The 20,266-nt window shown below is 41.9% G+C and overlaps 1 protein-coding gene across 1 annotated transcript; it reads right to left on the bottom strand.

Annotated features, from left to right (window-relative positions):
* Positions 1 to 17,899: 17,899 nt before the first annotated feature.
* LOC147321649 (GTPase IMAP family member 4-like) lies at positions 17,900 to 19,965 on the bottom strand. Its single transcript, XM_086305735.1, has 4 exons — positions 19,901 to 19,965; positions 19,740 to 19,799; positions 19,579 to 19,638; positions 17,900 to 19,455 (listed from the first exon to the last, which is right to left on the bottom strand). Exons 1-4 carry the CDS (start codon positions 19,917 to 19,919, stop codon positions 18,746 to 18,748), a joined length of 849 nt encoding a protein of 282 aa, XP_086161861.1. The 5' UTR covers positions 19,920 to 19,965; the 3' UTR covers positions 17,900 to 18,745.
* Between the last annotated feature and the right edge of the window lie 301 nt (positions 19,966 to 20,266).

Here is a 20,266-nt window from a genome sequence, read left to right as displayed (position 1 = left end):
CAAGATACTAACCCCACGTTTGCCTACTGGTGGTGGTCAGAGGGCCCGGTGGCGCCAGTGTCCGGCAGCCTCGCCTCTGTCAGTGCGCCCCAGGGCAGCTGTGGCTACAATGTAGCTTGCTATCGCCAGTGTGTGAATGTGTGTGTGAATGGGTGAATGACTGAATGTAGTGTAAAGCGCTTTGGGGTCCTATGGACTAGAAAAGCGCTATACAAATGCAGGCCATATATCATTTATATCAAAGGCTACAGTGGGGCAAAAAAGTATTTAGTCAGCCACCGATTGTGCAAGTTCCCCCACTTAAAATGATGACAGAGGTCAGTAATTTGCACCAGAGGTACACTTCAACTGTGAGAGACAATGTGAAAAAAAAAATCCATGAATTCACATGGTAGGATTTGTAAAGAATTTATTCGTAAATTAGGGTGGAAAATAAGTATTTGGTCACCTCAAACATGGAAAATCTCTGGCTCTCACAGACCTGTAACGTCTTCTGTAAGAGACTTTTCTGTCACCCACTCGTTACCTGTATGAATGGCACCTGTTTGAACTCATCATCTGTATAAAAGACACCTGTCCACAGCCTCAAACAGTCAGACTCCAAACGCCGCCATGGCCAAGACCAAAGAGCTTTCGAAGGACACCAGGAAAAGTATTGTAGACCTGCACCAGACTGGGAAGAGTGAATCTACAATAGGCAAGCAGCTTGGTGTGAAAAAAATCAACTGTGGGAGCAATCATCAGAAAATGGAAGACATACAAGACCACTGATAATCTCCCTCGATCTGGGGCTCCACGCAAGATCTCATCCCGTGGGGTCAAAATGATCATGAGAACGGTGAGCAAAGATCCCAGAACCACACGGGGGGACCTGGTGAATGACCTGCAGAGAGCTGGGACCAAAGTAACAAAGGTCACCATCAGTAACACACTACAACGGCAGGGAATCAAATCCCGCAGTGCCAGACGTGTTCCGCTGCTGAAGCCAGTGCATGTCCAGGCCCGTCTGAAGTTTGCCACAGAGCACATGGATGATACAGCAGAGGATTGGGAGAATGTCATGTGGTCAGATGAAACCAAAGTAGAACTTTTTGGTATAAACTCAACTCGTCGTGTTTGGAGGAAGAAGAATACTGAGTTGCATCCCAAGAACACCATACCTACTGTGAAGCATGGGGGTGGAAACATCATGCTATGGGGCTGTTTTTCTGCCAAGGGGACAGGACGACTGATCCGTGTTAAGGACAGAATGAATGGGGCCATGTATCGTGAGATTTTGAGCCAAAACCTCCTTCCATCAGTGAGAACTTTGAAGATGAAACGAGGCTGGGTCTTCCAACATGACAATGATCCAAAACACACCGCCCGGGCAACAAAGGAGTGGCTCCGTAAGAAGCATTTGAAAGTCCTGGAGTGGCCTAGCCAGTCTCCAGACCTCAACCCCATAGAAAATCTGTGGCGGGAGTTGAAAGTCCGTGTTGCTCGGCGACAGCCCCAAAACATCACTGCTCTCGAGAAGATCTGCATGGAGGAATGGGCCAAAATACCAGCTACTGTGTGTGCAAACCTGGTAAAGACCTATAGTAAACGTTTGACCTCTGTTATTGCCAACAAAGGTTATGTTACAAAGTATTGAGTTGTATTTTTGTTATTGACCAAATACTTATTTTCCACCCTGATTTACGAATAAATTCTTTACAAATCCTACCATGTGAATTCATGGATTTTTTTTTTTCACATTCTGTCTCTCACAGTTGAAGTGTAGCTCTGGTGCAAATTACTGACCTCTGTCATCATTTTAGGTGGGGGAACTCGCACAATCAGTGGCTGACTAAATACTTTTTTGCCCCACTGTATAATTTCGACAATCGCGTAGGAATATTAAATGTCATAAACATATTATTTGACAACAAGAGAAAAACAGAAACCAAAAACATATGTCTGTCTAATAATTTTATTTCTTGAAGGTGTTAATTATTTGTATTTTTTTTTCTCTTCTCAAAGATAAGATTTCAGTCGTCATTTTGGGCAATGAAGAGTCTTTGAAGAAAGCTCTAATAACTGTCATCCTGGGGACAGATCTATCTGATATAAGTAAAAGAAAAATTCTAAAAAACACTGAGATTCATGAAAAGGAAAACTTTATGTTCATATGCACACCAGATTTGAGGACACCATGTAATGATATTTCAGAGTTTTTTTCTGAGAATCCACACCCTGACATGTGTTTGTTTGTGGTAAAAAAAGGATTTTCAGCAGAGCAGATATGGCATCAGATAGATGTTCTGAATGAGAAAACAGGAAAACCCACAGAAGAGTTTAACGTCGTGCTGCCGTTGGGATATGAACACAAAGATTTCCCATTTAATTCCTGCACCCTGGAGCAGCTTTTTAATGAATTGGATAAAGTGATTGAGGTGAAACAAACAACCAATACCAGGTAAATGGCAAAGCAGATTTAAAAAGAAACAAAACTTAAACATTGTGAAGGAAAAAATATTGTAGGAAAATTTATTAAATGTTCTACACCGATACATGAAAAATATTTGATACATTTAGTAGATTTAACTTGTTATCATGTAATTTAATTAATCCACACCAATGTTCCCTCTAATTTTTCACGTGTCTGAGCGAACACACAAACTCCCTGAGTGGTCTCTTGGACCACTGTGAGTGACAGCAGACGTTTGCAATGTGGTCACGCCAGCATCGAATCCATCCAAGTTACATGTTTATTAAAATAATCAAATTACAGCATTTACATTTATGTTAGACTACTTTTAATTAACTGCTTTAGCCCACTTACAATGAAAATGTAAAAAAATGTTGTTCATGACCTGTGCAGCATGATAACACTATTGGAAGTAAAAATAACTTGAACTCCAATTTTGAAAACAAAACTTTTATATAATGTCGAGGAAAACCTGTTATTTTACTGTTACTTGGTTATCATTTACAGGCACTGTCATTATTTCATCATTACTTCATTAGTCTGTATTACTTATCTTCAGTTTATCATGTATCATTTATTGTTTATTTCAGAGCACGTAGGATAAAACCCATTCTAGATGTAATACTCTATCATGTGGCGAAAGCACCTCTCGAGCTAGAGGGTCCAGTTGGGCCTCCTGCAGTCACTTGCAGGCTTACACAAACATGCACATACAGAGTTATGTAAAACACGCACGTTCACATACACACTTAATAAGAACAGAAAGGTCGTCTTAGGACAGTCTCTCTGAGAGCTACACTATCACAAAGTGCACAATGTAATACACACTTGTTTTTCTCTAAAGTAGCATATGATGTCCATATAAGGAGAACTTTTTGAGTGCGAGGAACTGTTATCATTGCCAGTAAGGTCTAACTGTGTGACGTCATAATGACTATAAAGCTTTCTGTCTTTGTGCAAACGAAGAAGAAGTCCGGCTCTTCCCACACTGTAATGTGTGTTTTAATAAATGATCTGTGCTGACCCAAACTATATCCCAGTCGTAGTCTCTTCCTCAAAATCCGAACCATGACAATAAATATATACATATATATATATTAGGGGTGCAACGATACACAAAATTCACGGTTCGGTTCGATTCGATACTTTGGTGTCACGGTTCGATATTTTTTCGATACAAAAAAAATGTTCATGCCTTTTTAATTTGTCATTTATTAAATTTTCACGGCACATTCTGCACCACATCTCTGTGCGTTCATCATTTGTTTGAAGCCAGCTCACCTCCTGCAACTACTTTTCCGAGAATGCGCGCTTCTTTTGTGGTTCGGACTCCTTCTGACATTTCTTTGGAGGTGGAGGAACATCACAGTAATTGCTTAAAGGAGCTTCTTCGACATCTTTAAGAGTTCTAAACAAATATCTGTCCTCCTACTGAAAATCTTATGTACGCAAAAACGCGTTGCAACTTCTAAAACTCCTAAAATTTCCCCCCGTTTCTTAACAACTACATGCCACGTTGCCATACCATTTTTTGATTGGTCGACATGGTACTTTTTTTGACCAATAGGAAAGGCTGGAGTTTTGGTGTTGTTTTTGCTCACAGGCTTTCGAGCGCTTTCCTTATAAAACGCTGTTCTTACCGTTTCTTCCTGCAGTAAATATAAACAACAGTATTTTCATGAAGAAAACCAAACATTGCAGATATTTTTATCATAACTCTGGTTTTACGTGGCCAATCAACACAATTTAAAAACTGGTATAAAGTCCACACATTTTCCATCAGTTGTTCAGTCTGTCCTGCTCACATCTCCAATGGCTGTACACGTTGTCATTAACATGGCTTCCCTCAACATCAGCCGCTTTGCTCGCTAAAACACCGGTGTCGGCGGATGCTGTCATAGCCTGTCAACGACGTTGGTTAGCTGCGTATATACGAATGTGAATCGCATCATTGGCTGGACTTTGGGATAAGGTGGCATCGTTCTGATCCCATACGGGAGCAGCCAGTCACTGACTCACACTGCAAAATAGAATTGTTAAAGTATTAATTTTAATCTGTCCTCATGAACTGGAGAAATAAAAACAATCTTAATTCTAACCAATATAGAAATTATCTATTAGATTACATTAGTCTTGATACAGCCTCTGCCACCACATCAGATCAATTGCTCTGAGCTCGTTTGATCAGCTCCATCACCTAGTCGGGGTGGGGGGGTCATACTTTGGTCCCACCTTTGCTGTTGTGATTGGTGTAGGTGTAGGGACAGGCTTAGGGCGTCGGGGGGTTCCCCGGAGGCATCTTCCTTGGGGGGCTCAACCCGGGTATTTCCTCGTGGCTGCGTGTAGCGGGGGCTAGGGGAGGGTCTGTGCTGATGGACGTGGGTTACTGACCTGGTAGCCTGTCTACCCCTGGGTGGGTCCGGGATGGGCGTGAGGGTCTGGGGGCGCTCCGTCTCTGGGCCGGGGCTCTGGCCGGGCCTCGGGGCCTTGGGTCCTGGTTTGTGTGTTGCCGGGGTTGTGGGCGGGTGGGTGCATGGGGGCCCATCCCTGGCGCATGATGCCGCCGGTGTGTCGAGCCACCTGGGGGGCTCTTCAACCGGTGGGGGAGATTGTCACACCTTGCAAGAGCTTTCCTCTCCTCAGGAACTCTCTGCAGGAGGGGGAGATACAGGAGAGGTGGAGGAAGATCTCAGCCTGGGCGTCTATCGTCTCATGTAGTCTGGAAGATGAGTGGATGGTGGGGTGGGTGCAGTTTTCTCTGTGGTGGGGTTGGGTGGACTGTCCCGGGCTCTGTGGGGCCGGGGGGCGCTGCTGCGCTGGGACCCGGTCTGGATGGGCCTGAGCCCCCTTTCCCTGGCGGGTCGCGGAGTATGGGAATGCCTACTGGGGTCAGTGGGGGAGCTGGCCCCAGGGAGGGGTCACCTGCCCCTCCCTTCCTTCCCTCCCCATCTCCAGCTGCCTCCCTCTTCCCGCTCCACCACAACCACCCACACATGCAGGGCCTTGGAGTAGGGGTATGTCACCAGGGTGCAGAGGAGGCTACCCCCCCTGTCCCCTTCTGGCTGCCTCTGCCTCAATTTTATCCCACAACTTAGACATTCACATTACTCACACCCTCATTACACATACATATAGGATCTTGGGGGTGGGCACGATACACGGAGTCCAAGTTAGCATCAGGGTGTACACCTCACCCCTGGCATCGTTGCCCACCTCTCAATTTTAAATACACGTAGACATTGAGGGCTAGCAGGAGGGACTATGCGCTTACCTGCTGCTCTCTGGCAGGTAGCTCCATGCCTTCCTGGGTTTTAATTGCACCTTAGAACACACATGCATCAACACTACAATGAGCGGGTGGAGGGAGGTTTGGAGTCTTCTCTCACCCCCGTTCTCTGCGGCCTGCTGGAGCGGGGGGGGGGGGGGGGGGGGGGGGGCTAGGAGGAGTTGGCCGTCCGACTGCGGTCTGGGGTGTGGGGCCTCCCTGCTGCTGCGGAGTCGGGGCGGTCTGCCTCTCTCCACCGCAGGGAAAAGGGTAACACCACCTGGGTCTGGGTGCAGTTCCCCCCTCCAGGGGCAAGGATACCTAGACCCAGTTCGTAGAGTACGCTTGGGGAGTGTGATTGTGTATACAGCGTCTCTTTATGTCTGTCTCCACGTCGGTTGAGTGTGAAGTGCATATGAGAGCATGAGGGTGGGAATGGATGTTTGTGTCTGTGTGTGCCTGTATGTCTGTGTCTATATGTCAGGTTGGGTATCAGACGCCACCTCTCTGGGGACATCTCGGGCCCTCCAAGGTTTGGAGGCCTATCTCCACCCACCACCACTTCCCCTGCCGGTGGCGGACTCCCTCAGGTGTCGGTGTGTTGGTGGTTCTTTGTATCTGGGGGTGGGCGTCCAGGTACACACCGGCTCACTCCTTGGCGGCCGCTTATTGGGGCTCGCTCGGGCCACTTCGGAGGTGGGGTGTGTGACCAGGAGATATTTTATTTTATATTCTTATGATCACAGTTATAATTAGAAGTATCAATCATTAATCATTTACCATTGTGGAATCTGATGACAGTATAATCTTTGTTTTATATCTATGGTAATCTGAGTAAAGATTAATGTATGCATGTTATCATCATTGTAATCAAGTCTCAAATGGTATCCACAGCATTGTATTCACCGTCCATAACTGGAGGGTCCAGCAGGACCTTGTTCTAATTCATTTGCAGGCCTACATCAGGACATGCACATAGAGAGTTATGTAAACACGCACGTTCACCCTTATTTACACAGGGAGGTCATGTCAGGACATTCTCTAGTTGGACACACAGGCTCACAGAACTGCACAACATGACATGTCACACACTTGTTTTTCTCTAAAGTATCATCTGATGTTTGTATAAGGAGAACTTTGGACTATGGGGAGACTGTTATCATTTCCAGTAAGGTCTAACTGTGTGATGTCATCATGGGTTATATAAGGATGGGGAACGGTCCACTCTTTGGAGATCTGTGGCTGTACGCTTGTCTTCCCATGCTTCTGTCTTAGAAGTGTGTAATAAAATCACTATTTTTGTCACCTACACGGACTCGGCTGTTTTTCCTTCTTACCCAAACTGAACCAGACGTAACAACTTGGTGCCGAAACTCCGGTTGGGGGAGAGGGGAGCTTGCAGCTATCGTGTGGGTGACAAACAGGGGCGAAGGCCAGCAGCCTATCTGAGTGACGCCAGGCGACATAAGAAAGGTGAGTGCCACCTGTTGATTTTTATCCAAAGGCGCTATATTGGAAGTTAAAACTAAATTTAATTAAATAATATTCACTCAGTCTGGGTTTCTGGTGTTTGTCCATAGTGATTTTTTTTTTTTTTTTGGGGTAATTTGTGTTTAAAGTTTGGGGAACATTTGACTGATAACATTTATTGCTGTTCATGGTGGGAGCGAATTTTAAGAGGTTTAAGAGGTTATATGAGGTTAAAATAATACGGTTTAAGGTGTGTGGAAACCGATGTGGGTGGCTGGATGCCAGCAGTCACCTGGGTAGTGTAGGGGATTTGATCCAATCGATTAGCAGAGACTGGGTCTCGGGCTTCAGATAAATGAAACTGGATGGCAGGGGTCCAACAGTGAGGCTTTTAAAACAAGTAAATTCGTTTAGGACTGAGAGCTAGGCTCTCTAAGAATGCAGTTGTTCAGCAGGTGGCACTGACCCCTAATCGCGGACGCGTGGTTAGGTTTTAGCCCGGTTTGGCCTCCCGCTGGGGACTTGGGACTCCCGGTTAATTGGCCAGGTAATCTACGAGTGATTGCCTTCTACTGCATTGATTGATTGAGAAGGTTAGACCTGGCTGCATCCTATCTAACGTTGGGCACACTGAGCTTTAAGTAAAGCCAAAAGCGTGATCTGTGATGTCACGTGGCTGGTGGAGCTCCGTGTTTTCCTGGCGGGGAAGTAGTTTTAAAGTAATTAGAATTTAGTAATTTGACCGTTTTCAAGGTGGCGTACTTGAGATGTGTATTGACCAGCAAGGCTAGGCCTGGGCTATAGGTGCTTTTAAATTAGTCAAAAAGTTAGGTGTAACCTCTTCTGGCATATGACGTCTATGCGGGCCCGTGTGTATATAGATTATAAATTACCTGTGTGTGTAAATAAGTTCTATAAATCTGTTAAATCTGAAACTCCTGCTAAAAACTTCCTCTCTACAAACTCTTTTCTCTTCTCTCCCTCTTTCTCTCAGTTGGGATTCTGTGTGTGTATGTGTGTTGGAGAAAAAAAGGAAAAGGGTCTCTCTCTGTCTCTGTGAGAGAAAAAAGGTGGGGGCCGAGTGAGCCCACGGGGCCGAGTGGGTCCGCGGGAGCGAGCGTGTAGGCTGTATGGGGAGAATGAGGAAGAAGGGAGTGAGAAGGAGCGAGTGAAAAGAGTAACCGAGTGTTTGGTGATTTTTTTTATTATCTCAGAGGCTCTGGGTAAGAGTTTTGACTATATTGATTTAATTCTGTGGTTTTGGAGTTGGTGACTTTAGCTGTGAGAGTTGTGAAAAGAGCAGGTTTTTCTTTTGTTGTGATGTTAAGTATAAATTGAATAGACTGTGATTAATTGGTGTTTTTCTGCCTATTGTGCTGCGTGGAAGACACAGAAGTGTAGAAATGTTTGTGGTTCATCTTTGTTTGACGTTTTATATAGAGTGGGTTGATTCAGGGTGATTTCTCCCGTTTAAGGGAGGAGTTGGATTGTGGGTATGTTAAAGCTTTGCTGTAGGGGTATGAGTGTGAATTTGTGCTGGCTTCACATGTTTAAATGGATGCATAGAAGTTTGTGAGTGAGAAATTGATATGGTGGGGTTTAAAGTTAGTAAAGAGTTAAATCAACCCTCCTCAAGAGTTCAATAATTTAGGCAGTTATGTTTATACGAATACTAAATGTATGTTTAGTGTCCTCATACAGGTGTTTTTTCTTAACCTGGAAACCTGAGTACGGCAGCAGAAGACAGGCCAAGCTTTGGCTAAAAATTCACGGCTGGACACCAGAGTTGTCCCCACCCCTCCCGGAAAAAAAAGAGAGAATGTAGTTTTAGGCAGGTTTTTCTCGCTGAACTGCTCTGGGTGCTGTGTCCCTGAATCTCACCAGTGTTAACCTCTGGCGGAAGACATGGAGAAAAGGAAAAGATGTTCCTGGTAAATGACTGAAACAAATAAAACCACACACAACCAGAGAAAGGTATGAGAAGTGTGAGGAACAGACACATGTGCGTGTTAGAGAAATGCCTCATTTGAGAAAAAGTTAAATTAACCCATATACAGACGCACCCATACATGCAATGAAGAAACAGCTTACATACATGTGCACGTACATGCAAGGTTAAAATAGCGACACTTAACATACACCAGTTTTTAAAGGATATAGTTTATCCACTAATGACAAATAAACTCTCTGGGTTGCAGGACAACAACTTAACTTCAAAAGAAAGGTCACTGGTCTGACCATCCAGTGAGGACACGACAAATTTAGTGGTTAAAAGAGTCAAATTGGGACATGTTTTTGTTGATTGCTTAATACAAATGATTACTGAATGACAGAAAATTCCTTTTTAGGTTTCTAAACAGGATCTTAAGAATTTTAACACGTACCTGTGTTGTCCTGTCAACTTGGGGGGTTATGAGTTGATTATATGGTAAGAAAAAACAAAAAGGGGGAGAGGAGGCCCCGTTGTTTCTCCCCTCTCTGAATAACACAGCCAACACAACATCATTTTCCTGTTCGCCTGTTTTTGTTTTGTTTTTTCTTTATGTTTGATTACTGGCTGCTTTGACGGCCCTGAAAGCCGAAGATGACCTGAACTCCTGCTCTCCCCGCTATCATCGTTGCCCTCTCCGCTACCATCTTTGACCCTTTGACCCCTGAAGGCCACACCAGCTGGACTCATAACAAGAACTTGAGGATGTCAACAGTGCTGCAGAAAACAATCTCATGCAGCGGAGATGGAGAACGCTAAAGCTTCAGCTGACAAAGCTGTGACGAGACGCACATTAAGCCCGGAGGAAAAGGGAGGGTGAGCAAAAGAATGCTGACCTCTGAGAAGAGCCGAACAGCAGAGCTGCAGAAGGCCGTGGAGCAAAGTAAGGACAACATAAATAGACTCCGATCTGACGTGGAAGGAAAAGACTCTGAGGTTTTTGCCAGAAATTGAGCATGGCTCCGGAGGAGCTGGCTGCTAATTGAACTCATCAGTCAGACTTGGAGTCCCACATACAGGACTTGAAATCAGGCGGAAGCTTGCTGGAGCAGGAGGTCGCCAGACCTGATGCAAAGCTCCAACAGCAGGAGCAAGCCCTGAAGGAGCTACAGAAGCAAAAGGGTCAAGTTACAAGGAGAAGATGCAGGCAGCTGCAACAACGGATGCAAACAGACCCAAAGAGGAGGGCAGGACCTCAGGGCATGCTTCAGGCTGCTGGTTTACCTGAACTACAGAACAGGAAGGTGATGAACACAAACATACACCAACACACAAACACACACTTCTGCATGCGCCGACTTAGAATGAAGAGAAACACACACATGAACACTTATGCACTCGTTGAGGGAGTGAAAACTGATACATACCCATGCACCAAAATCAAAATGTTGATTTAATTCACTAAGAAGTGACACACAATGCTCCAAGCTGCTGCAATGAAGAATGCTTTACTGACAAAGGCTCAATGCTGCACACAACAAATTCAAATACAGAATCTGCTACAATAATAAGCCCAGAGGGCATTTGTGTGGTCTGGGGAGCAGGGTCCGGAGCGGTTTGGTTATGAAAACGATGCCCGTGCGAGATATCTGGGGCTTAAGGCCTCGACTCAATTGTTTACTGTACAATAAAAAGAAAAGAAAACAGCCTGAGCAGCGGTGCAGAGTGAAAACGATGAATTAACAGTGTGAGTCTTATTTCAGAGCGCCACATCATTGTGATGGAGATTTAATAAAAGGAGGAACACACGGACAAAGAAGAAGAGAAAGGGGGGGGCAGCCCTTGAACACGATTGCCTGAGGTATTAAAGTTCTGTACTAAATTCTGGTTTCCAGTGTGAGAAAAGTCACGCAGTGCCAGTAGTAGAGCTAGGTTGAGTGATGATTCTAAATTACTGTAAGTAAATCATCGTACACCCGTTCAAGTTTCATGATAACGGGGATCTAGACTTTGTTGAACTCTAGGCAATTTGAACAGGTAAGATTTGAGTGACCAAGTAGCAGTTGAATAAAAGTCATTGAATAAGTGTTGAAATAAACTGGCAGAATTAAGAGAATTAAAACATTTCAAGAGCTCAAATTACTTAATATGGAAACGGTTCTATTTTGTTTCACGAACGCAAAACATATAGGTTTATGAATATGAAAAGGTTGAGGTGGTGTTGATTTGACTCTGTGTAGGTTTAGGTTGGTATTTTTATTGATGGGAGGAATATTCAGTGACAAGTCCTAAGACCCGGGCGTCAGCATTTTGTTTTTGTTATTTTTCATTTTATTTTGTTTTATATTTTGAACAGTGCACTGATTTTTGTTTGTGAATCTTTTCTTTAAGCAGATCTGCACATCGGAAATTACAAGCATTACACGTCGGCGAGAAAATTGTTGTAAGTGAGTTTCTCCGCATTGAAATGGGCTCTGGAGGAAACCACTTATGGGGACAATTAGAAAATGAGAGTCCCTGCCCAAAAAAGGATTCAGCGAGGTAATCCGATCTCAAGTTCTTCTTTTTCTTTTTGAAATGAGCTCATTTTTGCTGAGGGCGGAAATCTAAATGCGACGATGGTTTCCACTATCAGCAAAGAAAGAAAGAATGGATGAAAGACTGGAAACAAAACAAACGGACTGACTGGTAAAAGATGACAAGACTTGACTACGACTTAAGGTTAACCTCCACCGAGATAGAACAAGAGGGTGGATGAATTTATGTGTGATTCTTTTTACAGGAAATCTTTTTATAGCACCTCTGGAATGTGGATGTGCTGCTAATGTTTGCTTTGCTTTGTTAAGAATGTGTGAGGAGGGTGCAGTAGAAAACAGACAAGTGACATGAAAACAAAAGAATAATAATAAAACAAGTAATAATAACAAATAACTAATTTGGGGACTGTTTGACAGAGCTCACTAACTGGCCACTAGGGAGCTCTTGGTAGGGATACACAAGTGGAGTAACATTGCCCAAAGGGTGAATAAAGCAAATTGCGGCAATAATAGTGATATAATGATTGGAGAAATCCTGAACATGATACTTGTCTGTTGTGCTGAATCTTTTATTACTCTTATGATTTGCAGGTGGTTGTAAATAAGCTGTTTGCTTTAACAGGTTTGCTTTTTAGCTGAATTGCAAAATACAACTAGAACTATTAGTTGAGATTAATTAAAATTAACCTGACACTGAGGAGGTTCTATATAAGGAAGAATTAAAACAGATATAAAATGCATCTGATCTTTAATTGCAGGTGTAACCATGAAGATTTTTGGTACATATTGCAGGTTGTTGCTCATTATAGAATTTGTGCTCAGCTTCATAAGGCAAAAAGCTATAGCAGGGGTCTATGATTTCGTTTGTGTTTTAATGATTTGCATCGAAGGATCGGATTGATATATTGGAGGTATTGACTTCAAGTGAAGAGGGTTAAATGCATGCACGCTTACACACATAGAATCGGAATCAGAATCAGAATCAGATAAATCAGTCACATAGGCATAGCATAGGATTGGAATGAACAAAGTCAACAATATTAGGTTAGGAGAGCCAGCGAGGGGGATGTGTTGGCTTTCTGTCTCTTGCAGAGAAAGGAGTAAACACCAGAACAATGAGGTCTCGGGGAATGCTTGGATGAGACGTGAGCAGAGAGGCGTCAGGGATCATCTTGAGCAGAACAGCGGAAATGGCACAGAGAGCTGTGCTACTGAGCTTCCAGGAGAAGGAGGGAGCGTGCCAAGCTCCAGAAGTAATAGTTCTGTTTCCGGTGGTCTCAAGGTGAATGAGCAGAGGGGAGCTCAGGGAAAAGCTCATTCCAAGTCACAACACGGGTGGTAAAACTGAGGCAGAATAATCCTCTGCAACGTGGCTAGCTCACTCAGTAGTCTACCTGGGGAGCTGAAGAAAGAAGAATCCGAGGGCGTTTCTTCACTCCAAGAGGAGGTGGTAAAGGGGCCTGAAGCGTGACAGGCTGAAACTCGAGTCTGAAGCTAAAGGAACAGCTGGGTTGTGGGAAAATTGGAAAACAACGGAGGTGTTGGGGTTGATAAGTGTCATAACGTGTTTGTTTGGTTTGGAGACAAATCCTGGTGTGAGTTGGGCTGGCAAGCCAGCCCAAAGAGGAGGAATGTGACCAGGAGATATTTTATTTTGTATTCTTATGATCACAGTTATAATTAGAAGTATCAATCATTAATCATTTACCATTGTGGAATCTGATGACAGTATAATCTTTGTTTTATATCTATGGTAATCTGAGTAAAGATTAATGTATGCATGTTATCATCATTGTAATCAAGTCTCAAATGGTATCCACAGCATTGTATTCACCGTCCATAACTGGAGGGTCCAGCAGGACCTTGTTCTAATTCATTTGCAGGCCTACATCAGGACATGCACATAGAGAGTTATGTAAACACGCACGTTCACCCTTATTTACACAGGGAGGTCATGTCAGGACATTCTCTAGTTGGACACACAGGCTCACAGAACTGCACAACATGACATGTCACACACTTGTTTTTCTCTAAAGTATCATCTGATGTTTGTATAAGGAGAACTTTGGACTATGGGGAGACTGTTATCATTTCCAGTAAGGTCTAACTGTGTGATGTCATCATGGGTTATATAAGGATGGGGAACGGTCCACTCTTTGGAGATCTGTGGCTGTACGCTTGTCTTCCCATGCTTCTGTCTTAGAAGTGTGTAATAAAATCACTATTTTTGTCACCTACACGGACTCGGCTGTTTTTCCTTCTTACCCAAACTGAACCAGACGTAACAGGTGCCCCCGGCCTCTCGGCCTGGGGCTCGGTCACTCAGGCACAGCTGGCTGCCGGCGGAGCTCACGGGCGCGTCACTGCAACTCCCCCTGGCTTCTGCTCCGCGGCTGCTGAATGAGCCCTCATCTGGGACTCTCCTCAGCTCTTTCTGGGACAGTGGCGCGGCTGCCCCTCTGTGGGTCTTCCTTGGTCTCTTGTGTTCTGGGGGCCGTTTTCGTTTATTATTTAGTAACTATTGATATCTACTGCTAGCTAGTTTATTGTGATGGTGCTTTTTTTTTTCTTATTATGTTGCTCTTTGTTGTTTGCTTTCTCCTCTGTTTTTTTTTCCTCCATACAGGTGACCCAGGAGTTTTTTTTTTTTTGTTTGTTTGTTTGTTTTTTTCTCTCTTCCCCCCCCTTCTCACCGTCTCTTCTCCCCTTTGGTTTTCTTTTTTTCTCTCCCTCTCTTTCTTTCATTCTTTCCCCCTGTCCTATCCCACAGTCATGTCTGTCCCGTTTGTAGCAACTGAAAATAAAATAAATTCATAATTATAATAAAGGTCAATCAAATGGACCAATATGGCAAGGCCATGATGATCCACTTGGTAAAATAAATCCGCTTGGCATCTTTCTTGGCCTTAAGACAACAATTCTGATGGCTATAGATCCAAACGGGACAAAAAAAAAAAAAAAATATATATATATATATATATATATATATATATATATATATATATATATATATATATATATATTAGGGGTGCAACGATATTCGTATCGATATTGAACCGTTCGATACAGTGCTTTCGGTTCGGTACGCATATGTATCGAACAATACAAAATTTGCAATTTATTTTATCAACTTTCCTTCTGACGATGCTGTCTGTGTTGAGCGCTCAGTGAATCTGCGTTCGACTACTCCGCCTAGGCTGTACTGTCCAGCGCAGATCCACTGAGCGCTCAACAAAGACAGCATCGTCAGAAGGAAGAGCGCAGGGCAAGCTAGCGAGACAGAAGTTAAGCACTCCTTGCAACTTGGACTTCGCCCACCCTCATTCAGATCTGGCGTTTGGAATTATTTTGGTTTTCATGTGACGTATGACCCTGAAGGTAAGCGAGTCATGGACTAAAGTAAAACAGTATGTTGGATGTGCCATGCAATGCTCAATTACATGGGTGGGAGCTAGTGTGTTAGCGCAGTTAGCTCGTTAACGTGTTGGCCGTCTAGCCCCATGAACGGGCGATCGGCGGTAGCTCGTTAATGGAGATTTGCCGTGTTGTGGCGTTAAGGTCATTTCAACAAGATTAACCTGAAAGCACTAGCGGGAACACAACGAATATGACTGCACATTTACGCCGACATCATCCTAGTGCAAAGACAAAGATGAGTGATTCCTCAATCAGATACAGGGCTCGCAATATCGCTAGCCCGATGTCCCGGAGCTAGCGATTTTTTCAGTCGGGCTACCAAAATCTATCTCTGCCCTGCCCGTCGGGCTATTGTAGGAAGGAAAAATATATGTCAATGCTTTTGCATTCTTTCAGAAATGTAGCTGGGTAATTATGTCATTGGCATCGGTGAGCCACTGTCAATATGTGACATATTGAAGTCGCGTTTGAATTTGCGCTTGTTTTTTTGCTTTCACTTTGCAATCGCGTGAACTGTGTATAGAGAGCGACAGCACTGATCTGTGAGTGATGATAGTTTATGCACCAATTCCTCTGACATCGTCTTATTAATCGTTAGCTTACTATGCAAACATGACAAGTGAAATCTCCCGCAGCAAGCTTAAACATGTGAGAAGTTGATCGCGCAGAGAATCGCTGAGCTTATGTGAGTGCGTGTGTAAAAGCAGCAGAATATATCTTTCAGTTCTGCTGAGCCAAATAAGACAGGTCAGGGTGAAGAAGTGACAGCCAAAGAAAAACTTACCACAAAACAGAAAAGTTATGACAAATCAGACTATAAGGCAAAAAGAAAGTGCAGCTTTATGGTTTCATGGACAAAAGAATTTCTGTGGCTGCAATATGACGAGCTATATAACCAGGGGTGCACAAGTGGTCCGCAGGTGCGCATTCGCTGTCAAAATAAAAAACACGCACAAGGGTTAGGGTTAAATTTAAAAACTGTACTTTTGAGTTAAAATATATATTTATAATTTTAATAAATGACAAATTAAAAAGGCATGAACATTTTTTTTGTATCGAAAAATACCGAACCGTGACACCAAAGTATCGAACCGAACCGAACCGTGAATTTTGTGTATCGTTGCACCCCTAATATATATATACCTGTAATATCTGTGACTTTCCAATGAAAATATTTTTACTAACATTATTGTTGATGAGATCACAATGAATCAGATGTATTAAAGATGACTTATGATAATGTTAAAAAAAAAGTATGACTAAAGTATGATTTAGTTTTGTAGAATCAAAAAAATGTCTTTCCATTGAACGTCAATAGATATTAACATTTAAATATTCTTTTTATGTAGTTTAAATATGTTTAGACCGGGCACCACCCAACAGTATTCGACAAGACATAAGTGTAGCAGCCCAGGTTCGACACCATCCTGAGGCCCTTTGCTGCGCTCTCTGACTCCTTATTTTCCTATCTAATCTCCACTGTACTATTTTATAAAGTAAAAAAAAAAAAGCCCAAAAGATAATTGATGCACATACAGTATGATTTACTTATTGAGTTATCGCATTTACAAATTTTTAAGAAAACATGACTTCTCACCTTGACTTTAAAGTCAAGGTAAATGGGCATCCCAGAAGGTAATAACAAGGAAGACGAATGCTAATTGAATTTCCAAGCACTCTTTTTCAATAACTTTTTTCATTCTGTTTCAAATCTGACATTTCAAAAAGTTTTCACCTGATGAAAACAACAGGGAAAGTTCTCCACAGAGTGTTTTTCACACAATCAAATGCCACTTGGCACTGCTCCATTCACTGGACCACACCTGGAGCAACCTTTTAGGTGAGGTGAGTTTAGGGACTGGTCAGCTCCACAAAATTCAGGAAAAAATAGCAAGCAAGTCTCAAAAACCACCTCAGCTCTTTTTTGGTCTTTGGACACAGACAGGATGCTATGACTGCTGTCTTCTCTGTCTGAAGGTGCACTTTCCCACCTCCCAAGTGGTACCTCAGATACGATATCTTGGTCCAACTGTACATTTCTTCAGGGGTCCATGAGCTTTGCCTCCCTGATTTAAGACTTTCACAGCCAAACCTGTAGCTGAATACAATTTTTAATAGGAAAAATGCTTTTATGACTACTATAATTTAAGTTGTTTTAAAGAGAAATGTTGTTTGGTTAGATATAAAAACAACTTGCTTACATTGCTAGAGAACACACACACATACTTTCATACATATCACTACCAAGCACTTATCTGCAGACTCTCATACATACACACGCGCACACCTTCATACACCAAGTTACTTTGTACAAAACAAGTCTTCTTTTGCACTATTGTGTCTGCACTGTCTTGTTGACTCTTGTGATTTCCTTCGGGGTGATAATATTTTCCAAAATACTGATTGTCTGTGGTCTATATGATGCATCTATAAATTTCAGGCCTCTGCATACTCTCTCCATCTTCTACTCCAAGACAAGCTCAGATTAGTGTTTATGAGCTGCCATATATATATATATATATATATATATATATATATATATATATATATATATATATATATGTGTGTGTGTGTGTGTGTGTGTGTGTGTGTATATATATATATATATATATTTATTTATTTATTTATTTATTTATAAATATTTTCTATTGTACAAAAAAATCTATTTTCTATAGTTACAAACTTACCTATTTGTAACAAACCCTGTTGGATATGTTTGAATTAATTTTATGATATTTAATGTAATTTACTGATAAATCTAAGCTTTTATGAATCATTATGATTTGTCAAAAAATAGGTTCGAAGAACAATGTGTGTTTGAGATTCTGTGTGTGGCTCCGTATTAAAACCTAATTCTTAAAATCTTTTTGTTTATATTGTATCTTTATTTTAACATGTTAAAACAGTATAACAACAACAGAGAAAAAGAGACACAAACAAACAAAGCAAAACAAAAGGAAAAAAAAAATAATTATAAATAACTTATATGACCAGAAAGGAGTATGATAAAGCACAAGTTTATCCCTTTTCCACTATTCACTAACTAATAGTAAACACTTTTTCTTTCTGTTTATGCCCTGTCCATAATTAATTCTTCCTTATCATTTGTTACATGTATTTATTTTTAAGCCCAGTAACGTGTCATATATACAAAATATACAGGCTTACAGATATATATTCTTATATAAACATAGTTGTGCACCCCCACACACATGAAAAGATGTGGCCATCTCCCTGTACAACTCCTCCACCTAACACACTGTATACTGCAATAGCTACAACCTTTTTACACATGCTCTTCTTTCTTTCTTTCCTTCTCATTCAGATATTCATCAGTAAGCGACTTATATGCATGTATATATTATATATATTGTTCTATTTCTTACTTCTAGTGTTGTCTGTTTTTGTTACTGATTGTACTGGAGCACTGTAACCAACATAATTTCCCCTTGGGATCAATAAAGTCTTCTGATTCTGATATACACACATATATATGTAAGAAATATTTTTTATAAAAATATTTGTAGCATATCACAGCTTGATTTATCACTACTTTTTTAAAATGCATTCTTCTTAACTAAGATTTCTTTACTGTCAACACAAAGGTCAAATCTAACCAGGGCAAATTAACACCACAGATATTTGTCTACAGGTTTACATCATCTAAAAAAAATTTATTCTCTTTTAAGACGTGAATGAAAACGCAGAATCTGCTCTAACAGTTGACCCAGGAACTTGTATTCTTCATCCTCCATCTCAGCCTGTTTCTGTTTCCTTTCTTCCACCTCTCTGTACATGGCATTGGTGTAGTATGTGCCACCGTTTACTGCCACCATGTCGTCAATCTTCTTGATCAACTCCTCCACCTGCTTTCTGTCTTTGCCTCTGTTGTTGAAGACGTGGAACCTGTTTCCACAGCTTTGGATGACTTGTCTGAGGCCTGATTTGGCTTCACGTACATACTGCTGTATGGTCATTTCCTGGTCTTCAAGATCATCTCCGTGGGTGAACAGCACAATCATGTAATTGTTAGCTTTTGGACCAAACAGCTCCTGCAGGGCTTCCACAGAGTTTTTCTCCTCTGTGGTGAATCGGCCGACTTGGAGCACCAGTAGAAAAACATGAGGCCCTGGACTGGAGACTTCAACACATTTTATAATTTCCTTTTTGATCATCTCTTCAGATAGCTTAGTGTCAATGATCCCTGGTGTGTCTGTAATAGAAATTTTTCTCACGGCCCCATCTGTTTCACCTGCTTTACAGGTTTCAGTCACCGACTCTGAACTGGGAAGAGACTTGAAATGTTTTTTTTCCAGGATGGTGTTCCCAACAGCACTCTTTCCCACACCAGTTTTTCCAATCATCACAATCCTCAAATCAGGATCTGAAATACAATTCATGACTTCAGTTTAACACATCTGAAAGGTTATGTCAATACGTTTCATGTATTTCAGTGCATATGAGCACATATAACACATATAAACAGAGCAGATTAAATACATTTTACCTGATTTAGATGAAGCCTCAGCACTCTTCTCATCAATTTTTTCACTCATCACACCCGAATCTGAAACAGGGTTCAAAGCTTCAGTTTAACTCTTCTGAAATGTTGACATCTTGACATTTTACCAACAATAATTATAAACACAGCAGATTAAATATTTTTACCTGATGTAGATGAAGCCTCAGCACTCTTCTCATCAATTTTTTCACTCATCACACCCGAATCTGAAACAGGGTTCAAAGCTTCAGTTTAACTCTTCTGAAATGTTGACATCTTGACATTTTACCAACAATAATTATAAACACAGCAGATTAAATATTTTTACCTGATGCAGATGAAGCCATAATTTGTATTCAGTGTTGTAACCACACAGGTGAGAGAGATGAGTGTTCAAGCTTCTGTTCAACGCATTATTTGTAGCTTCACAGCTGACACACCTCCAGCATTTGCATAACAGGTTTATATGATAGAGACAAAGACGAGCACACCTTGCACACACCACACAACCTTTTACTGAACAGGATTGAAAGACTTTCTCTGACAGTAAGTTTTGCCACCAAGTTTGCATTCAGTATGACTGTTAAAATTTATATTTGTGTTAGGCAAGATGATGGAGCAGGACGAATATAGAGGAAAGGAAAAAGTGGAAGTAAGAAGAAGTCTAGCATGCAGCGGACTAGAATTAGTATTG

The sequence above is a fragment of the Aulonocara sp. 'chitande type north' Nkhata Bay genome, linkage group LG9, assembly GCF_057382095.1.
Source record: "Aulonocara sp. 'chitande type north' Nkhata Bay isolate Kocher_YH1m ecotype deep benthic linkage group LG9, A_spYH_male_GT1.1, whole genome shotgun sequence".
In the NCBI taxonomy this organism is placed as follows: domain Eukaryota; kingdom Metazoa; phylum Chordata; class Actinopteri; order Cichliformes; family Cichlidae; genus Aulonocara; species Aulonocara sp. 'chitande type north' Nkhata Bay.
The sequence above is the reverse complement of the archived record's forward strand: the minus strand, read 5'-3'. Positions and strand labels throughout refer to the sequence as shown.

Bases quoted from the DNA above. Each gene is read 5' to 3' on its own strand.
- LOC147321649 (XM_086305735.1), bottom strand. The intron at 19,639-19,739 runs GTAAAAATATTT...ACCCTGTTTCAG, and splicing joins TGAGGCTTCATCTACATCAG to ATTCGGGTGTGATGAGTGAA. The intron at 19,456-19,578 runs GTAAAATGTATT...ATTGTATTTCAG, and splicing joins TGAGGCTTCATCTAAATCAG to ATCCTGATTTGAGGATTGTG.